The 20,254-nt window shown below is 31.3% G+C and overlaps 2 protein-coding genes across 2 annotated transcripts; both read right to left on the bottom strand.

The window, feature by feature from the left end:
- Positions 1 to 10: 10 nt before the first annotated feature.
- Positions 11 to 7,215, bottom strand: calub (calumenin b). The gene is made up of 7 exons (XM_073850412.1): positions 7,128 to 7,215; positions 6,142 to 6,374; positions 5,871 to 6,064; positions 5,458 to 5,624; positions 4,267 to 4,327; positions 3,936 to 4,135; positions 11 to 1,103 (listed from the first exon to the last, which is right to left on the bottom strand). The coding sequence occupies exons 2-7, from the start codon at positions 6,360 to 6,362 to the stop codon at positions 999 to 1,001; spliced, it is 948 nt and encodes a 315-aa protein (XP_073706513.1). The 5' UTR covers positions 6,363 to 6,374; positions 7,128 to 7,215; the 3' UTR covers positions 11 to 998.
- A 1,627-nt stretch (positions 7,216 to 8,842) lies between these two features.
- utp15 (UTP15 small subunit processome component) lies at positions 8,843 to 18,371 on the bottom strand. Its single transcript, XM_073850761.1, has 13 exons — positions 18,243 to 18,371; positions 17,618 to 17,756; positions 17,419 to 17,511; positions 15,744 to 15,928; positions 15,430 to 15,608; positions 13,469 to 13,594; positions 13,213 to 13,348; positions 13,039 to 13,120; positions 12,774 to 12,932; positions 11,477 to 11,578; positions 11,250 to 11,383; positions 9,560 to 9,618; positions 8,843 to 9,414 (listed from the first exon to the last, which is right to left on the bottom strand). Exons 2-13 carry the CDS (start codon positions 17,705 to 17,707, stop codon positions 9,200 to 9,202), a joined length of 1,560 nt encoding a protein of 519 aa, XP_073706862.1. The 5' UTR covers positions 17,708 to 17,756; positions 18,243 to 18,371; the 3' UTR covers positions 8,843 to 9,199.
- Between the last annotated feature and the right edge of the window lie 1,883 nt (positions 18,372 to 20,254).

Here is a 20,254-nt window from a genome sequence, read left to right as displayed (position 1 = left end):
CTGAAAATGATTCTTTTTCCATCAATTTTATTGAGAAAACACTCTCAGCTATAAGACAGTATTTACAATACAATGAATAGAGTTCACATTCAATTATAAACATATATACACAAATTATATACTAATGTTAGGAGAGGAGGTCGTTTTCAGTCATGTACGAATTGCAGAGGAGAAGAAAGGTGAGAAAACCAAAATAAAGTCTATGTAATAAGGTTGAGGGAAACAGAAAAAGGCACTTGAGGAAAGAACAGCTTTAGTTTGTCGGTTCAGTCCATTAATAAGAGTACAAACACTTCATAAAGCTCTCACGGACCGGTCCTTCAAAACGGGGTTTTATTCATAAATGAGCACCCAATTAGTTGATTGATCAATTCTGCACACAGCTTTTATCTGTCCTTGCATTTACAATCCTTTGTAAATCAAATTTCTTATCCGCCATGAAAGACCATGAAATAATGCAACATCCTTACTGCAATCTACTGCTTAGAGTCATGTCCAATATCACACATCCTCTGGCTATATGGAGATAAACACATGCATGTAGTGGTTTCAAGACATGTTATATTATTTAGAAAATTTGTTTATATAATGGTATCTTTTTTATATACCTAAAAAAATGTTCATATAATGTGCAGTGTAAAAACACTAGTGGGCGGTTATTGCTTTATGCCGTGTCGGGTTACACACATGCCATTATATAGGCGCATTTTAGTGCATTATAGACAATCAGACAAACCTCTACGCAACACTCTGACAAGCTTCACAAGCTGACCTGAATACTATTTCATCAGTGCATTTGAAATCACATCAGAATCCAACGGTGATGAGTGTTAATCTACCAAAGATGTGTTCACGAAAAAGCCAAAATTAAAAAAAAAATGCTGTGAAAGAACAGAAATGTTTTGTAAACACAGTAATGTTTCACAATGTGGTGTGCTTGAAATCGTAAAAATAAATTATTTTTCATTTTGCATTTTTTAAGTGCAAAGTTTGCAAAATTAAAACTCATCGTGTCGGACCAGAGCTTCTCCAAAATCTGTCGCTTGGCTCCCGACAAATAAGTCATACTTATCCACAATTTCCTGCTTTGTGAGGCGTTCGTCCTATTATTGAAATAAAAGAAGTTATTCAAGCAGCTGTCAAGATAAAAAAATAAAATAAAATCTTACAAACAGACAGATCATATCATCATTTATAATTGTCAGCAGTTAGTGTACTTCATATACAGTTGAAGTCAAAAGTTAACATACACTTTGCAGAATCTGTAAAATATTAATTATTTTACCAAAATAAGAGGGATCGTACAGTACAAAATGCATGTTATTTTTTATTTAGGACTGACCTGAATAAGATGTTTCACATAAAAGACGTTTACATATAGCCCACATAAGAAAATAATAGTTGAATTTATAAAAATGACCCCATTCAAAACTTTACATACACTTCATTCTTAATACTGTGTTGTTACCTGAACGATCCACAGCTGTGTTTTTTTTGTTTAGTGACAGTTGTTCATGAGTCTCTTGTTTGTCCTGAACAGTTAAACTGTCTGCTGTTTGTCAGAAGAATCTTTCAGGTCCTACAAATTCTTTGGTTTTTCAGCATTTTTGTGTATTTTAACCCTTTCCAATAATGACTATATGATATTGAGATCCATCTTTTCACACTGAGGACAACTGAGGGACTCATATGCAACTATTACAGAAGGTTCAGCTGTGGATCATTCAGGTAACAACACAGTATTAAGAATCAAGTGTATGTAAACTTTTGAATGGGGTCATTTTTATAAATCAAACAATTATTATCTCTTGTGGACTATATGTAAACATCTTTTATGTCAAATATCTTATTTGGTACAATACCAAATAAAAAATTAAAGCTGCATGCAGCGATGAACGGGCCCTCGCCATTTGCGCAGTCTTTATCCTGATAGCATCAGGAAAACGGTGCCCAGTTGGCACATGCATTCACAGTAACCCTCAGCCAGTTTGGATTTAAAGTTTACAGCATTGAAAGGGTTACACTTTAAAATCAACACACAGACATACAAATTTGGCCATCCAGTTTCATTTGTTAACATTAATTATATTAGTTAACATGAACAGTAATTAAATAGCATTTATTAAGGTTAATTAATATTAAGCTAAAAAAAGTATTCATACATTATTAAAATGTAAATTTGTATCTTTTAACATAAGTTTATGTACTGTGAATTAACATGAACATGAACACAAATAGACATATTTATGTAGGTTACACTACATCAATGTGCATATCTTCCTCAAAGATGGTCTATTGCAAAACAACATGTTTCACTCTCTCTCCCTCTCTCCCTTTCACCCCTTTCCCCTTCAGTCACACATAGACATACAGTCAGGCAGAGTGAGAGCAGATTTCTGATTTCTTTTTTAATTGTCTTTAATTCATAGAAGCTTGTATACTTATGAGATTAACAGCATTTGCTCAGAATGATTAGTTCTTTGTGTGAAAAAAGTTTTAAAGAGTTTGGATGCTGCACTTTAAAGATATAAAAAAAATTATGGTTATCTTTTTTACTTTAAAAAAATCACCACATCAACACCGTTCAAGATATCCCAAATCCGCCCGCAATTTAGCATCTTCAGAATATTCTCTTCGTGTTAAAAAAGTTTGGTGTGAACAGCATGTTGCTCTTACGAGAAGTATGAATTTGTTTACATCCTGATTTTCCCAAAAAATCCACATTCAAATCAAAATAGCCAGCTTCCTGTTGGTCGTAGCTAATGAGTTTAATTTAGAAAGTTGTCCAGATTGATGAGAACGAAATATGTACAGAGTTTGGTGACTGTAGGAAAAACTAACCCCCCAACTTTTGTCAAAAGATGGCACTATAGAGTGCCTGCTCCACACCCATTTATGGCCTTTTGCCAGTGTCTAACTACCATTAATATTTTGATGTGTTTTGAGTTTCATGAAATTCTAAGCATGTTATCTGCCTCGAAAAGACAGGAACCTAATTTTAAAGTTTGACACGTTGCCATGGCAACAGCATTTGATTTATCATCGACCCGTTTACATATTCTCATCGGCCATGTTTTTACATTATTTTGATGAAGTTTGAAGATAATCGAGTAAAATTAAGAGGCTGATTTCAAAGCATTTTGAAAATGACACACTTCCTGCTGCCAGTTGGTGGCGCTATAACTTTGACTCATAATAGTCACGTTTATGTAATCGGCATCATAAAACGAACAAACTGGTGAAGTTTCATCAGAATCAGGCAATGTGTGCAACAGTTATTAGACACTTCCTGTTTCTCATTTCTCGCCTTAACTTTGTCGCCTTGCCAAACCGTTCGAGATATCAAAAATCCGCTCGCAATTTTGCATCCCCAATGTCTTGAGATCATGCTGACCAAGTTTGGTGACAATCCCATGAAAATCCTGGGAGGAGTATATCAAAATCCAGAGCAAGCGCTTTTTACTCAGCCCTAAATATCTCACTTCCTGTTGGGTGCAGCCTATGACATAGAGTACAAAAGTTGTTTGGCTCAGTGAGATCTATATGTGTACCGAGTTTAATATGAATACGTGTAAGTATGTGTGCGCAGTACATCAAGTTTTCTGACTGTGTTCCAGGGGGCGCTGATTCCAATGTGTGTGCAAATTTTCAAGAGTTTTTGAGTATGTTAAGGCCCCCAAAAGTGCCCAGAAGGTTGAAAAAAATAAAAAATAAAATAAAAAATAAAATAAGAATCCTTAGAAGAACAATAGGGCCTTCGCCCATTCTGGGCTTGGGCCCTAATAACATGCGTTTTGTATGATCCCTCATATTTTGGTCAAATAATTAACATTTTGCTGATTCTGCGAGGTGTATATAAACTTTTGACTTCAACTGTATATGACTGCAAAATGTCCCTTTAAACACAACATCACAGAGAATTACCATGCTTTTACCTTATCTGCATCAGATTCATACAGCAGGTGTTTGGCCTCAGCCTCTGCATGGTCGTAGTCGGAAGGCAAGATCCAGTCACGGGTCTCGTCTTTATCCATACGGCCGTCTTTGTTTTTATCCCTGAACTCTGTAAACTGTTCTCTTTCTGTTTTCACCCATTCTGGTTCATTTGCATCACCGTCCTGACTGTACATATCACCTGAAATTCACACACAGACAAGAGCAAATATGAAAAAAATAAAATCAATACATGGAAGAGGGGAAAAAAAATTCTGTCCTTTCTGGTCTCTCTTTAATCCACACACAAAAAAAAGAAAACATTTAACTTACCAATGTATTCATTCAGGTCGATGAAACCATCTCCATTTTTATCAATGTCCTCCATTGTCTCCTAAAAATCCAAACATAGGCAAAACATTTAGAATTGCTTAGTACTTATGCTCAAGATTTTAAATGGTTGTCTCCACCAGTTTTTAAAAGATTATATACATCAAGTAATAGGATGGTATATAAGAGCTTTAGAAGAAGTACCCTTGGCCACTTATCATAAGCTTTTAGAGGAACACATGACTGGAATAGACTTCCATTAGAGTTAAAGGAATTAAAATATATTACAGGAACTTGTGGTTTCTCTAGAAAGCCGAAATTGTAGTTTCTGTCAAATCAAATCGTGACTATTTGATTTCTGAGTATCTTAATTCTTTGTGTTAAGCAAATCCCTAGTTTGCTGTTTTTATTTAATTTTTTTTTTTTTTTTACATCAACTGGCCATGGGACTATGGATGAAAAAAGCCAATTTTAGCCAATTTTTTTCTGACACATTTTATATGTTATATACACTACCAGTCATTAGAATAAAGTTTTTTAATGTTTAGTTTTTACATTTTAAAATGTAATTTATTCCTGTGATTTCAAAGCTGAATTTTTAGCATCATTACTCCAGTCACATGATCCTTCAGAAATCATTTTAATATTCCGATTTGCTGTTTAAAAACAATTATTATTATTATTATTATGTTGAAAATAGCTGAGTAGAATTTTTTCAGGTTTCTTTAACAAATAGAAAGTCCAGAAGAACAGCATGTATGATAGAAATAATAGAAATCTTTTCTAACATTACAAATGTCTTTATAAATCACTTTTAATCAATTTAAAGCTTCCTTCTAAATAAAAATCATTTATTTAGCTAATTAATTTCTTTAAAAAATAAATAAAAGATATAATAATAAAGCTAATATATATGTACTCAACTGTAATATGTACAAATAACCAATATTGATAATAATAATAAATGTTTCTTGAACAGCAAATCAGCATATTAGAATGTTTCTGAAGGATCATGTGACACTGAAAACTAGAGAAATGATGCCGAAAATTTAGATTTAATCACAGAAATAAATTACATTTTAAAATATATTCAATATACTGTTTTTGTTGTACTTTGGATCAAATAAATGCAGATGCAAATGCAAAAACTTTTGACTGGAAGACACTTTTAGCATTCTGATTGTCCAGACATACCAGCACCACAATATCCTTCATGTAGTCAAACTCCTCTGGGTGAAGAAACGCTGTAAACTCTTCCTTATTGGCCCTCATTTCTCCATCACGGACAGCCATCTTGAAACGACGCTCATCTCTAGTCATCATTTGCCTGTAGTTAAAACCGTCCTCGGGATCTGCTTCATCTAAACACAAAAACACACATCACATCAGTCTGGATTTCTAGCTATTAATAATAAAAGTGTTTTGTTTTTTACATTTGTCCTCATTTAAATCTGTTGTTTTGAGGTCAGATATTGACTACAGAGTTTTAACAAAAAGATTAGATTTCAATACTGCAAAATAAGAGCATAGCTGGTCAGTCCAAAAGATCCAAATTTAGATTAGATTCAACCTCTAAAACATGATTAATCAATAAACGCATTACACACCAAGGATGTAGCCATAGGTAGCGTTCTTGTATTCCTCCCAGGAGACATGAGAGTCTGAGTTGAGATCGTGAGCCTGCCACTGCCGGTCCACATCGTCATAGATCCATCGCTTCTGAGCGTGCTTGATCCACCGTTTCATCTCATCAATGGTCACAAAACCGTCATGATCCTCGTCAATCTTTTCTACGATCTTACTGTAGATAGAAAAAGAGTGAGTGAGCTGGAGAACTTTCTCAAGAGAAAACTCCATTGAATTGTGGTGTGTTTTTACCCCAGTCTCTCTTTGCTCTCCTCTGGCGTGAGCTGGTCAAAGGTCTTCGCCTCCTCTTGCCCGAGAAAAGCCTCGTGGTCATAGTCGAAGTTCTCCTCATCATCGTGATCCTTGTTGCTGAGGGGGGCGTCATGATGGACGCGCTCCTTCTTCTCCATGGGTTTGCTGGAGGACTGAAGAACGCAGAGGGCGACGACCAACAACAGTGGCAACAGGTCCATCTTCTCGTATACCTTTGTGTAGCAATAGCCAACAATACATTGTATGGGTCAAAATAATCAAAAAATTATCTTTATTAAGATCATTCATGTTCCATGAAGATATTTTGTCCTACCGTAAATATATCAAAACTTAATTTTTTATTAGTATATGCATTGCTAAAAACTTCATTTGGACAACTAGTATTTATTTTTTTATTTTTTTGCACACTCAAGATTGAAGATTTTCAGATAGTTGTATCTCAGTCAAATATTGTCCTATTCTAACAAACCATACATTAATGGGAAGCTTTTATCAGCTTTTATAAAATTGAATTTTGATTATGACTGGTTTTGTGGTCCAGGGTCACATGTATCAATGTAAACAGACACAATACAAATATTAATAATTTCACATCATGCTTCTTCTATACATATTTATAGTTAATTATTTTATGTGACAGTAAGCTTTTAAGTTCAAATAATAAATTATATATACACACACACACACACACACACACACAATACTTTTTTGATAGTGTAATAAAATGTTACCTGCTAACATACATATTCTACTGTTTTAAGAAATATTTGTTCATTGTATTCTTTTATTTAATGAACATCCTCAAGATTAGACACGCTAACATCATTTAAATTCTTCACATTAAGCCTCATACAAACCCTGCAACTCTTTTAATGACACAAACTAAACCGCGAAGCATAACTTTGTATATATAAGCATTATATACATTAACTGGTTAATGTTTTAATGCAAAACTGCAACTTTACCTGCTGAATTTGGTAGTGTTTCACGATGCCGGGCTGATCTCACTAACTCCGGACGTCAAACTACTTTGGGGAGACGCTTCCTCTGGACGGACCTCTCAACTGACCAATCAGATAAGAGATAACGCTCAGACCCAGTTTAACGGACCAATCGAATTGAGGATTGCATTCAGGACCGCCCAAGTAGAGGTCGTCTGAGCCGCTTGGCGATTGGTCCACTTCAATCCAAACGTGATTGTGTCATTGGTTTAGAACTGCCACGTCCTCAAGGCTCCTATTCACATCTTTCTGCAGAAGTTTTGTTTACAGAAATGTGGGTTTGTTAAAGTTGCTCCAAATTCTGTGGTATTTTAAAACTGTAACGTTAAATTGTTTAGATATCGTTTAATCTTGTTATTCGTTACTGATAATTGCTAATGAGATAGATACGCTACCAGTTAAAAGTTTTTAATGTTTTTGAAGAATTATCTTCTGCTCACCAAGGCTGCATTTATTTCTTTCAAAATACAGCTAAAGCAGTTGTGAATATTGTTTACTACTTAAAATTTTTATATTTTTTAAATGTAACTTATTCCTGTGATCAAAGCTAAATTTTCAGCATCATTACTCCAGTCTTCAGTGTCACATGATCTTTCAGAAATCATTCTAATATGCTGATTTGCTGTTCAATAAACATTTTTTATTATCAATATTTAAAACAGTTGAGTAAATTTTTTCAGGATTCTTAAAGATCAGCATTTATCTGAAACAAAATAAAATCTTTTGTAACATTATACACTATAACATTCAAAAGCTTGAAGTCAGTATTTTTTTATTTTATATTTTTTGGGAAAGAAATTATAGAATTTAATACTTTTATTTATCAAGGATGCTTTAAATTGACCAAAAGTGATGATAAAGACATTTACAATGTTACAAATGTTTTCAAAATAATAATCTTTTTTTTTTTTTTTTTTTTTTTGCAAATTAGAATATTAGAATAATTTTTGAAGGATTGTTTGACTGGAGTAATGGTGCAAAAAAATCTGCTTTGAAATCACAGGAATAAATTACATTTTAAAATATATTCAAATAGAGAACAGTACTTTTAAATAGAAAAAAATATTTTAAAAATGTACTGTTTTGCTGTATTCTGGATCAAATAAATGCAGAATGAGACTTTTATAAAAAAAAAACATTAAAAAATCTTACTGTTCAAAACTTTTGACTGATAGATAGATAGATATAGATATCTCTGATTGTATTTTAAAGAGGTTTATTAAAAGTAAAAAAAAAAAAACTAAATTATTACTGCATATATCTTAATATAAGTAAATAATATAAATGTAATATTTTATTTAGTCTTATTTAAAATTATATTTTAGGCCTGAAAATAATGTGAAGATACAAAAATGAGCTCTAAAAGTATTTTTAAACTTAACCCAGACTAAAAAATGCATCATGACAAAGCATTAAACAACTGGGACCGTAATTATAAGCATCACATTTTAAGCCAAAACATTATTGATAGTAGATTTAAGCACTTTTGAACCTTTTGCATGCCACATTACATTAAAATGAACAATTCTTATTATAGTAATTTCATCAGGACACTGAACGGTCTTAACATTATGTAAAAACTAGACAATTACATTCTGTAAAACATTCTATATACTGAAAATAGTATATACTGGAAATAGTCTGATCAGTGCTTGAAAGATGGATTTTCCAATGATTGGTTCTTTGAATTAGTATAATTTAATCCATGTTGTTACATTTGATACTAGTCAAGAAAGACAAAAAACAGCAATTGTACATGTATTGTAAATGCATTTCACACTCAGATATGTTTTGATTATTATACAAAGAAAAAAACAAACCAGAACTCAGAGATTTGAAGATTTTATGGTAAGAATGTACAAAATACAGTTTGAAATTCTGCAAGCATCAGCAGAAACGGATGACACACTGACACAGTGATTATTAGCCAACGTCTTTCCCATAGCTGTCTCTCATGTTTGTTTCCTTCCGTCTTTCCCTTTCGTTTTTCACCAGCATGTTTCGGTTGTGTCACAAGAGAGTTTTGTAAATCAGTGTCAGGCGGCCTGTAGCTGTGCCCCCTGATCTACCGGCGGGGCAGCAAGGGCCGCCACCTCTTTTCTGGGGGTCAGGGATGCGAAAAGTGTGTCTAGGATTCCCAAGACCTGTAGAAGCTCCTGGTGGAGGTCTTTTTCCACACCCAGTGCCTCCATTAGTAGCTGCAGCAACCGCTCGACTGAAGGTGACTGCGGAATAACGTCCTGATACAAATCTACACACACACACACACACACACACACACACACACACACACAAAATCTTTAAAAAACAGAGAAAAACAATCCTATTTCACAAGCAGCAGTTCAACTTCTTTATTCTCATTCACTCATGTGCACATGATACGACATGAAACTCACCAAGAATAATATCCCCCACCATGAGCAGAGGCCGAGAAAAGCGTGGGTCAAAGATGTACCTAAAAAAAAAAACAAACAAAAAAAAAAACACCCTTTCACTTAATTTCAAAATAATTTCATATCAAGTCATTGTCGCAAAATAAATGTATTATGGTACTGAATGCCTTAAATCAATAAAATGTGGTCAGGATTTTTGTGACGTGTTCCCGTTTATGATTGTGACCTCCTTTTCTCGGTAAGTGACCTGGTGTTGTGTTGTGTGACCCAAACTTTAAATCTCATCAAACCCTAAGAACCTGCCAGAGAATTTCCCGCTGCTTTAATCATTCCAAGAAGTTTGGTTTTGTCACAAGGATTTTATGGAATGCACTTCACAGAATATTAAAAGTGCTGAAATGCAGTAAATATCCCACAGACTTTTAATAATATACATGTACACAATGTTTTGGTTTATGATGTGATGCACGAGAGCCAATTTAAAAATTTTGTTCCCTATTCTTATTTTTTGTTATTTAGTGCCTTTTTAAAATGCCTTTTTTAAGTCTGGATTATGTTTAAAAATACTTTTAGGGGCCCATTTTTGTATCTTGACATTATCAGCACTAAAATATGATGTTAAAACAAGACAAAATAAAAAATGTGGCAATTATAATGCTTAGATCTATCTATCTGTCTATCTTTTTTTTTTTAAGTAGTCTCTTCTGCTTACTAAGCCTGCATTTATTTGATCCGAAGTACAGCAAAAGCAGAGATATTTTGAATTTTTTTTTCACAATTTTAAATAACTATTTCTATTTTAATGTATTTTTAATTTAAAATTATTCCTGTGATTCCAAAGCTAAAAGAAACCATTCTAATATACTGATTTGCTGCTCAAAACATTATTATTATTATTATATATTATACTATTGTTGAAAACAGCCAAGTAGAATTTTTTTCAGGTTTCTCTGATGAATAGAAAGTTCAGAAGAACAGCATTTATCTGAAATAAAAAATCTTAATATTTTTTTTAAATGATCAAATAAATCAATAAACTAATATATATAATATATTATATAATATATATAATATTATATATTATATAATAATATAATAATATTATATAATATATAAATATATATATATATATATATATATATATATATATATATATATAGTACTAATTTGCTTATTTATATTTTTTTGCAAATTTGCAATCACAATTATTACAATATAAAATAAATATAAAATACACATATATATAAAATACTCATACATACATACAAACACTTATGTCATAACATCAAAATGCAAAAAAAAAAAAAAAAAAAAAAAATTATGTACCAAAATATACTCTCTTCTTGCCTTTTTGAAAATTAGTTTTTTTTTTTTTTTTTTTTCAATTTTAAAGTTAAATATATCACTTTCCCCCATAAATGGTTTCAGAAATGGAATATTTTTATCATCTTGAAAAATGTTGTAATCTTTCCTACGTTGATGAATTTCAAGTCCCCCAGAATAATTTCTAATGAGGCTTTACTACATCTGTTTATTTAAATTTTTAACATTTTTTTAATTCTGAAGTGTTCTCAAATTCCCCCTCCAACTATATATGAGCCAATATAAGGAGGTGACATATTGAGTTTTGTATGGGAGTTTGAAGTCATAAGAGTACGTGCTTGTCGGAATAAGACGTGAGAGAGTTACTCACTTGAGAACGAATTTGAGGATCCTGGTTAAGCTCGATTCAGTTCGTCCTGCGAGAGCGTTTTTCAGAGTTCCTCTGCGGTTGATCTCTATGATAACCGCTACGGTCACCTCTGGTTTTTTGGTGCGTGACCACATCTGTGAAACATGCACAAACACATACTGATATCTCCATCTGAACAGTCATATCATACATCAAACTGCATTAAATACACACAGGTATGTGTTTACCTCCAGAGCTGTGTCCAGCGCTTTGGACACCTCAAAAGATTTCAGCTGTGAGTCATATTTGCATAGATATTCCTTCACTGGTTTACTGACCAAGAAATCATCCTAAAAGAGACATGAAATGACTGTAAGACACTGCTGAAAAAAAAAAACAATGCAGCAAAAATTAAGCATACAAACAGTCTTATATGAATAAACATGTCTCAGTAAACATGGTTTTAAAATAAATTCTTATTTTGTAAACATTTCATGATTTATATAGCTGACATATGAATATAGCAGTAGAAAAGCTATATTAGAAATCAACTGAAATGTTAGCAAATAAGAAATTTAAATGAAGTAATTAAAATGCGTTGATTCATTCTAAAAGTCAAATGAAAAATGAAAATATTATAAAAAAATAAATAAAGATAACCTGTTTGGCCACATACTTCTTGTGAAATGCTGGCAAATAAGAGATTTAATTAAAATAAATAAAATAAAATCAAAATCACGTTTTGGCACAAGGTTTCTGTAAAATGTTAGTAAATAAGAAATGCAATTAAATACAATTTTCTTATACTTTCATTCAGAAAAAGTAATTAAAAGTAATTTAATTTAAATTAAAACAGTAAAATAAAATAAAATAAAATAAAATACATGTTTGGGCACAAAGTTCTTGAGACATGTTAGAAAATAAGAAATGTAATTAACTAAAATTCACTAATTCATTCGTTTAGAAAGAATAAAACAAAATAAATAAAATAAAATACAAATGTTTGGAAAAAAAAAGCACTTGCGAAATGTAAGCAAAAAAGATATGCAATTAAAATTCATTGCTTTATTCATTTAGAAAAATAAAATAAATAAATAAGAAATAAATACAAAATGTAATTAAAATTAATTGATTCATTTAGGGAGAAAAATAAAATCACATGTCTGTAAAAAGTTAAGAAATAAGCAAATAATCAAATAAGAAATTTAATTTATTTAAAATTCATTGATTTATTTGTTTGGAAAAAAGTAAACAAAACAAAATAAAATAAAGTAAAAAAAACAATCATGTTTGGACACAAAGCTCTTACGAACTGTATGCAAATAAGAAATGTAATTAAAATTCATTGCTTTATTCTTTCAGAAATAAAAAAATAATAAAAAAAATAAATACATAATGTAATTAAAATTAATTTATATAAAAAAAATCACATAGAACAAAGTTAAGAAATAAGCAAATATATTTTTTAAAATTAATTAATGAATTTTAATTCAAATTAAATGATTTAGTCATCCACAAAAAAAGTAAACAAACAAAAAAAATCACCTGTCTGGGCACAAAGTTCTTTCCCTTGACAAAGACCCGGTATGCCGGAAGCCGTCGCCTTCGAGTAGGTACCGTTGACTCCTTGACTTTTTTGTGTCTCCTGTGCCTGACACTCAACACTCCATTGGTCATCCCCACAGCAATCACTTCATCATCAGGCTAGAGGAGAACCACAATAAACAATGCTTTAATTCAAGTTCAAATGAAAACCCACATTTACAGGTTCAGATAAACAGATTTATTTGTGTGAATGAACTAAACGTACCGCAATAGCCATACTGAGGATGGCCGCATCAAAGTTGAAATCGTATACAACCTTATAAGCGGAGTTATACACTTTGATGTGACTAAAATGAAAAGCGAAATAAAGAAATTCAACTTTCTCACAAATAAGCACTTAATAGCATTTCTTTAGTACAGCTGACACATGCAGACATACCGATCCAGCGATCCTGTGAGCAGTTTGTTGCCTACAGAACTCAAACATGCACATGTAACTGTTTTGTGATGATTCTTAAGAGAAACAATCTCTTGTCCGCCTTTCAACAAGTCCCAAATTTTCACATAGCGGCCTCCTGTAACACACACATTCTTATTTCAACCAAGAGCCACATTCAAGCTGACATCAGTTGAAAACTACAGTAATGCACCAAGTCGAAGTATATTTCTGCATTACGATGACTAGTGTTGTTTACCTGTGGACACCAGCAGGGCTTCAGACGGGTACAAAAGCACACACTCCACAGGATGGCCGTGTTGCATGGTCATCGTGCTGCTTCCTGATCGCATGTCAAACACTTTCACCGTGTGATCATACGAACCTGAAACACAGACGACAATCATGCAAACATCAACTACTGGAGCAAACAGGGTTTTTATGTTTTTGAAGACTCTTTTGCTCACCATAGCTGCATTTATTTAATATTCAATATTGTGAAATATTATTACAATTGAAAATGACCGTTTTGGATTTGAATATATTTTAGATTCTAATTTATTCCTGTGATGCAAAGCTGAATTTTCAGCATCGTTACCCCAGTCTTCAGTGTCATATGATCCTTCAGAAATCATTCTAATATGCTGATTTACTGCTTAATAAATATTTATCAATGTTGTAAATACTTTTAGATTTATAGGAAAAAGAATCCTAAAGAATTAAGTTCAAAATAATTTTTATAGAAATATCTTTACTGACAGGTATTGTCAATTTGACATATCCTTGATGAATAAAAGTATTTTATTTTTATTAATTAATAATAACTTAACAAATAAATTAATTTTTTTAAAGTGTATATATAAAAATGTATAAATAGAAAATATATATTTAAAATGATATAAAACGTGTATATACACTCACACAAAATGTATTATTCTTAGTATTATATTAACAACTTATTTAATAGTTTCACATATATAACATTGTAATTTATATATATTAAATATATTTTAAAATGTTCATTTGAAATATTTTAATCTTTTTTTGGAATCGTGATACTTTTTTTCAGGACTGTTTGACCAACAAAAAGTAAAAAAGAACAACCTTTATTTAAAATAGAAAGGTTTTCTAACAATATACACTACTGTTCAAAAGTTTGGGGTCAGTAAATTTTTATTCTTAATACTTTTATTCACCCATAATGTGTTAAATTAATAAAAAGTGATAGCATAGACTTACATGGTTAGAAAAGATTTATATTTTGGATAAATGTTGTTCTTTTAAACTTGTTACTCATCTATATATGTGACCCAGGACCACAAAACCAGTCATAAGGTTAAATTTTACAAAACTGAGATGTATACATCATATGAAAGCTCAATAAATAAGCTTTCTATTGATGTATGGTTGTTATGATAGGACAATATTTGGCCGAGATACATCTATTTGAAAATCTGGAATCTGAGGGTGCAAAAAATATCAAAATACTGAGAAAATCACCTTTAAAGTTGTCCAAATTAAGTTCTTAACAATGCATATTACTAATCAAAACTTACATTTTGATATATTTATAGTAGGAATTTTACAAAAAATCTTCATGGAACATGATCTTTACTGAATTTCCTAATGATTTTTGGCATAAAAGAAAAATCTATAATTTTGACCCATACAATGTATTTTTGGCTATTGCTATAAATATACCCCAGCGACTTAAGACTGGTTTTGTGGTCCAGGGTCACATATATATATATACAAACATTAAATGCAGCAGGATATTTATAGACATACTATTAAAACAACAGAAGAACAACAGAAAATTCAAATTAAATTAGTAATGTTAAAACCAATCAGTAAAAGCTAAGGAAGGTGATTTCTGTATCAGAATGAATGGGAATCATTTGGATATTAAGTAAAGATCAAGTTCCATGAAGATATTTTGTACATTTTCTACCGTAAATATATCAAAACTTTATTTTTGATTAGTAATATGCATTGCAAAGAAATTCATTTGGACAACTTTAAAGGTGATTTTCTCAGTATTTACATTTTTTTTGCACCCTCAGATTCTAGATTTTCAAATAGTTGTATCTCAGCCAAATATTGTCCTATCCTAACAAGCCATACATCAATGGAAAGCTTATTTAAAAAAAAAACCTTATGACTGGTTTTGTGGTCCAGGATCACATATGTGAAGTACAGATGAGAATTAAACATGGCTACCTGTGACAAACAGATCTGGGTTGAGTTTGCTGGGGGCGAGAGCTCTGATATAGTCTGTGTGTTCAGTGAACGAGCAGAGCTCAGCACCACTGGGAACGTCCCACACACGGCACGACAGGTCATCGGACCCCGACACCACACGTAACCCATCAGACAGGAACGAGGTCACGTGTACCGCCCTGCACATGAGAAAGACACACTTAAGACAACAGAATTGCTGACAGAGTTGCTTTACAAGGGTACAAGATGCCATTTGAAAGATTTAAGTTATTGAACACATTATTTATTAGGAAATATTTCATGCGGGGACATACTTGGTGTGTCCCCTGAACTGTCTGAGAGCCACTCTACCGCTGACGTCAAACAGACGGATGAGTCCCTCCTCACTTCCTGCCACTAGAAGTTTCCCGTCGCCTCTGAAAGTCCCACCATACGCTGTATCCCGAAAACGTGTAAAGCTCTGTATGGGCTCTTGAGAGTGAGGTCCGTATATGTGGACCTGATGCAGAACATTATAATATCAGCATATTGCATGCATGAGAGTAGTTCAGTACTTAGGGAATTATTTTTATGACAATGAAACATTTTCTGCTCAAATCATCTGCACTGTTATGCATATAAACATTCTACTTATACTTAGCTCTTATTTGCAGTTTTACTTATTTATTTTTATTAAAGGTTCTTATTATTATATATAAGCAATGTTTACTGCATTACTGTATTTATTCTATTAATTTTTTTATTTGTCAATATTCTAAACGTGACAAAAAATTGAAATAATTATAAATATAAACACACTGTATACATACTATTTAAAATATTCATACAATAAACATAGGAGAATATTTATACACATAACATTACATACAAGAGAACTTTTTTTTTTTACTTTTTGTAATTCTATTTACTGTCTTTATAATTTTAAATTAAAATCAGTATAATTAAAGGCTGTATAACAAATACTTTATTAGTATATAAATACTTTATTTATAAATATAGACTACCAGTCAAAGGATTTTGAACAGTAAGATTTTTCATGTTTTTTAAAGAAGTCGATTTTGCTCACCAAACCTGCATTTATTTGATCCAAAGTACAGCAAATACAGTAAAATTTTGAATTATTTTTACTATTTGAAAAAACTCTTTTCTCTTTGAATGTGTTTTAAAATGTAATTTATTCCTGTGATCAAAGCTAAATTTTCAGCATAATTACTCCAGTCTTCAGTGTCTTATGATCCTTCAGAAATCATTTTAATATGCCGATTTGCTGCTTGAGAAACATTTATTATTAGTATTATTATCGTCATTACTTAAAACAGTTGAGTAATTTTTTTTCAGGCTTATAGAATTAATACAAAGATCCAAAGATCAGCATTTATCTAAAGTAAAAAGCTTACATGCTACACTATACCATGCAAAAGTTTGGAATTAGTATAATTTTTTATTTATTTATTTTTTGGGAGGGGGAATTAGAGAAATTAATAGTTTTATTTACAAAGGATGCTTTAAATTGATCAAAAGTAATGACAAAGACATTTATAATGTCAAAAACAAAAGATTTTTAGTTTAGATAAATGCTGTTCTTCTGACCTTCCTATTCATAAAAAGAAACTGAAAAAAAATTATACTCTGAAAATTCTAACATAATAACAATAAATATTTTTTGAGCAGCGAATGATTTCTGAAGGATCACGTGACTGGAGTAATGATGCTAAAAATTCAGCTTTGAAATCACAGGAATAATTTACATTTTAAACTGTATTGAAATAGAAAACAGTTTTTTTAAATAGTAAAAAAAAATTCAAAATTGTACTGTTTTTTTGTAGTACTTTGGAACAAATAAATGCAGACTTGGTAAGCAGAAGACATTTTAAAACTTCTGACTTGTAGTAAAAAATATAGATTTAAAAAAAAGCTCTATATGAATAAAAGGGAAAATTAATACATAAACATGTCAATCTAAAAGAAAATGAAGATAAATAGACTCACTTTAGTGGAGGCTGTGACGGCATAATTGTGAGGAGCGAGAGGAGAGAAGTCGATCTTTTTTACAGCACCAAACTCTTTAATTTGCACAGGAAACTAAAAGACAAAATACAGACTGTCAGTGTACCTAAACACCAATCAAAACACCTCAGATATACATTTTCCCTTTTACATATAAATGTGTGTCAATGACATCTCAAACCTTGTAATTCTTCCAGTAGAGTGTATCCTCTGTTACTTTCTCTCCTAGTTTAGGAATAACCTGAACTTTGGTGGGTTTAAAAGAAGCCATCTCAAATATGAACACTGGTTCTCAGTTAAAGCAGGTTCACTCTGAGGACCTGCAATATCACAACACTTCAGATTACTTCAGCATTCATAAGCATTCATGAAAGTGAATATAAGGTAACAGCACATTACTATAAAGTAGTATTGTAGGGTTTGCAATTTGATACCGTTTTCAAAATCATACATAAAGGTTTTGGTTTACTACATTTTCAGTAAATTTGACATTTGGTTATTAAAATATAATTTACAAATTCACAAACATAAACGTTTAGTAACACAGTCCTTCCTAATTTTTTATAAACGAACAGTAACATTGGGAAGTTGTGTACATCAAATTCATGCAACATAACACATATGATATCCTTAAGATCGCGCTTAAAAGAAGAAGCCCCTGCGTAAATCCATTTCTACAACTAATAACTAATTTCTCCATCAACCTCACGCTTATAGTCTATGACAGGAGTTTAACTTGTGTATGTTTGTTTTCAATAAACAGCATCGTTTATGCAAAATATTATAAGGTATATCTTATATCTTACCTTATTGTGGTTTCCACCAATTTGTAAGATGATTTTTGGATGATTTTTCTGTACGTTACAGAATAGAAAACATGAGCAAAATCACGTTGATTCTACAGCCACATGGAGGCCGCCATTTTGTGACGTCACATTTCCGGTTTGTACAAACTTTATTGACTCACAATCCTCGACCTTTGAGAGTAGCTATTTTACTGTCTTCTATGAGAATGCTAAAACAAAGTACAAAAATGTACATATACACGCAAAAGCGAGGCACTGCAGGCAAAAATGCTGTTTTTTCATGCACCTGACAAATTTGAGATTTTGTACTTTTTGTTTTTTCATAAAGTGTTTTCTTAGACCAGTGGAAAGAAAACATTTTATATTAACATTAAAGTTTTATAGCACTTTATCTATTTGTGTCTATAGATTTCAATTACAATCCATATTTTTAAAGGCCTTTTTATCAAAATTAGTTTTTTCTCCTACACTGAGCCATAAATCTCCACTTCAGTAGCACTTACAAGCATTAAACTTTACATTTTTATTCCTGTCTATATCCTGACGATTTTTACAGAGGGATTTGTTCATATATAATTTGCTTGATTTTATATAACATTTTATGTCTTAAAAATGGTAAAAAAAAATATATATATATATATATATTGTCATGAATTATGTCATGACGAAATGAGATTCCCAAAATCCCCTCTGTAAAAACTTTTGACTCTAATATTAAAGAAGAATTTTGAAACTGACTTCATCCAGTGTTTAGATTTTTGTACTAGAAATGTATGCAAATTAGTGCATGTTTCAGTAAATAATGCCTCATTTGCATATTTAAACCTAACATTTTAGAAAACTTAATAGAAAAAATGTTTGCAATTATCAATGTAATCAATCAACTGGGTAAGTAAGGCTATAACTAGTTAATATTTTTACTCTAGTTACCTGCAGTGTCTTACCTTAAAGACATTTTCCAAACAGGACTTGATTTCCAGGATTTAAAAACTAAATAGTTTTTCCATTATAGTCGTTGGAATATACGTCAAACATTATCGTTTTGATTTATTGTGATTTTACAGCATTAGTATTTATTCCTGTAGATTTCTGTTTACTGTACAGTTATGGTTTTGATACTGTATTTGTATTTGTCTCCTAACATAAATCTAGTTAATTTTCACATTCAATTTGACATACGGGGTGTCAAAATGAGATTCTCTGAAAATATATATTAGGCTAATGATATGCTGACTTTATTTATTTATTTATACATTGTCTAATTTTGTCAGAGAAAGTGTTGAGAGGTTACAGATGTAAATGTGTGATCAGGAATGTAAAGCTTGATTACAACCCAATTAAAAGTGTACATCAAAAATCTTTCTAATCGAATACATTTTTCAAACAAAACTTGATTTCCTTAAAAATGCATCTTGTTCTGGAGCCTTATATGAATGTATATTTTAAAATAAAATAATACAACATTGTACAAAATATAAAATAGCTTTTACCATTATATTCAATAAAACATTATGGTTCACAATATAATGATAGATGCATAGATAAATTGTGCCAATAATATGATGACTTGGTTAATTTTTTTTTTTTACTATAACCTCAATATTGTCAGGAAGTGTTGAAAGGTTACAGAGGTAAATGTGTGATCAGGAGTCTACAGCATGTTTATTTGTGACCCAAATGAAAGAGTACAGTGAGAAAAAAAACATTTATTTGCTTTCTTATTGATGTATTTTCTGAAGATAATTTTTGGACTGGAGCTTGGAAACTTTACCTTATGAATGCATATTTTGCCATTTTGCCATTAAAACTTTTAGTTATATATATATAGTTATACAGTAAAAACATTTTCTGATATGATAGAATGCTAGAGAGACAGAAAAGAGCTGCTGAAAAGAAATTTCCTGATAGGATTGTGCCAATGATATGATGGCCTATTTTTTTTAAACTATAACCCTAATATTTTCAGAGGAAGTGTTGAGAGGTTACAGAGTTAAATGTGTGAACTGAAATCT

This window comes from Garra rufa, chromosome 11 (genome assembly GCF_049309525.1).
Source record: "Garra rufa chromosome 11, GarRuf1.0, whole genome shotgun sequence".
Lineage (NCBI taxonomy): Eukaryota > Metazoa > Chordata > Actinopteri > Cypriniformes > Cyprinidae > Garra > Garra rufa.
Note: the sequence above shows the minus strand (reverse complement) of the source record. Positions and strands in the feature narration are given on the sequence as shown.

Coding starts and splice junctions, on each gene's coding strand:
- utp15 (XM_073850761.1), bottom strand. CDS start 17,707: ATGGCTTCTTTTAAACCCACCAAAGTTCAGGTTATTCCTAAACTAGGA. Junction 15,609..15,743: donor CAGTTCAGGGGACACACCAA/GTATGTCCCCGC, acceptor TCTCATGTGCAG/GGCGGTACACGTGACCTCGT. Junction 11,384..11,476: donor CGCTGGACACAGCTCTGGAG/GTAAACACATAC, acceptor CATGTTTCACAG/ATGTGGTCACGCACCAAAAA.
- calub (XM_073850412.1), bottom strand. CDS start 6,362: ATGGACCTGTTGCCACTGTTGTTGGTCGTCGCCCTCTGCGTTCTTCAG. Junction 5,625..5,870: donor TACCTATGGCTACATCCTTG/GTGTGTAATGCG, acceptor TTTTGTGTTTAG/ATGAAGCAGATCCCGAGGAC. Junction 1,104..3,935: donor ATGAATCTGATGCAGATAAG/GTAAAAGCATGG, acceptor TTTCAATAATAG/GACGAACGCCTCACAAAGCA.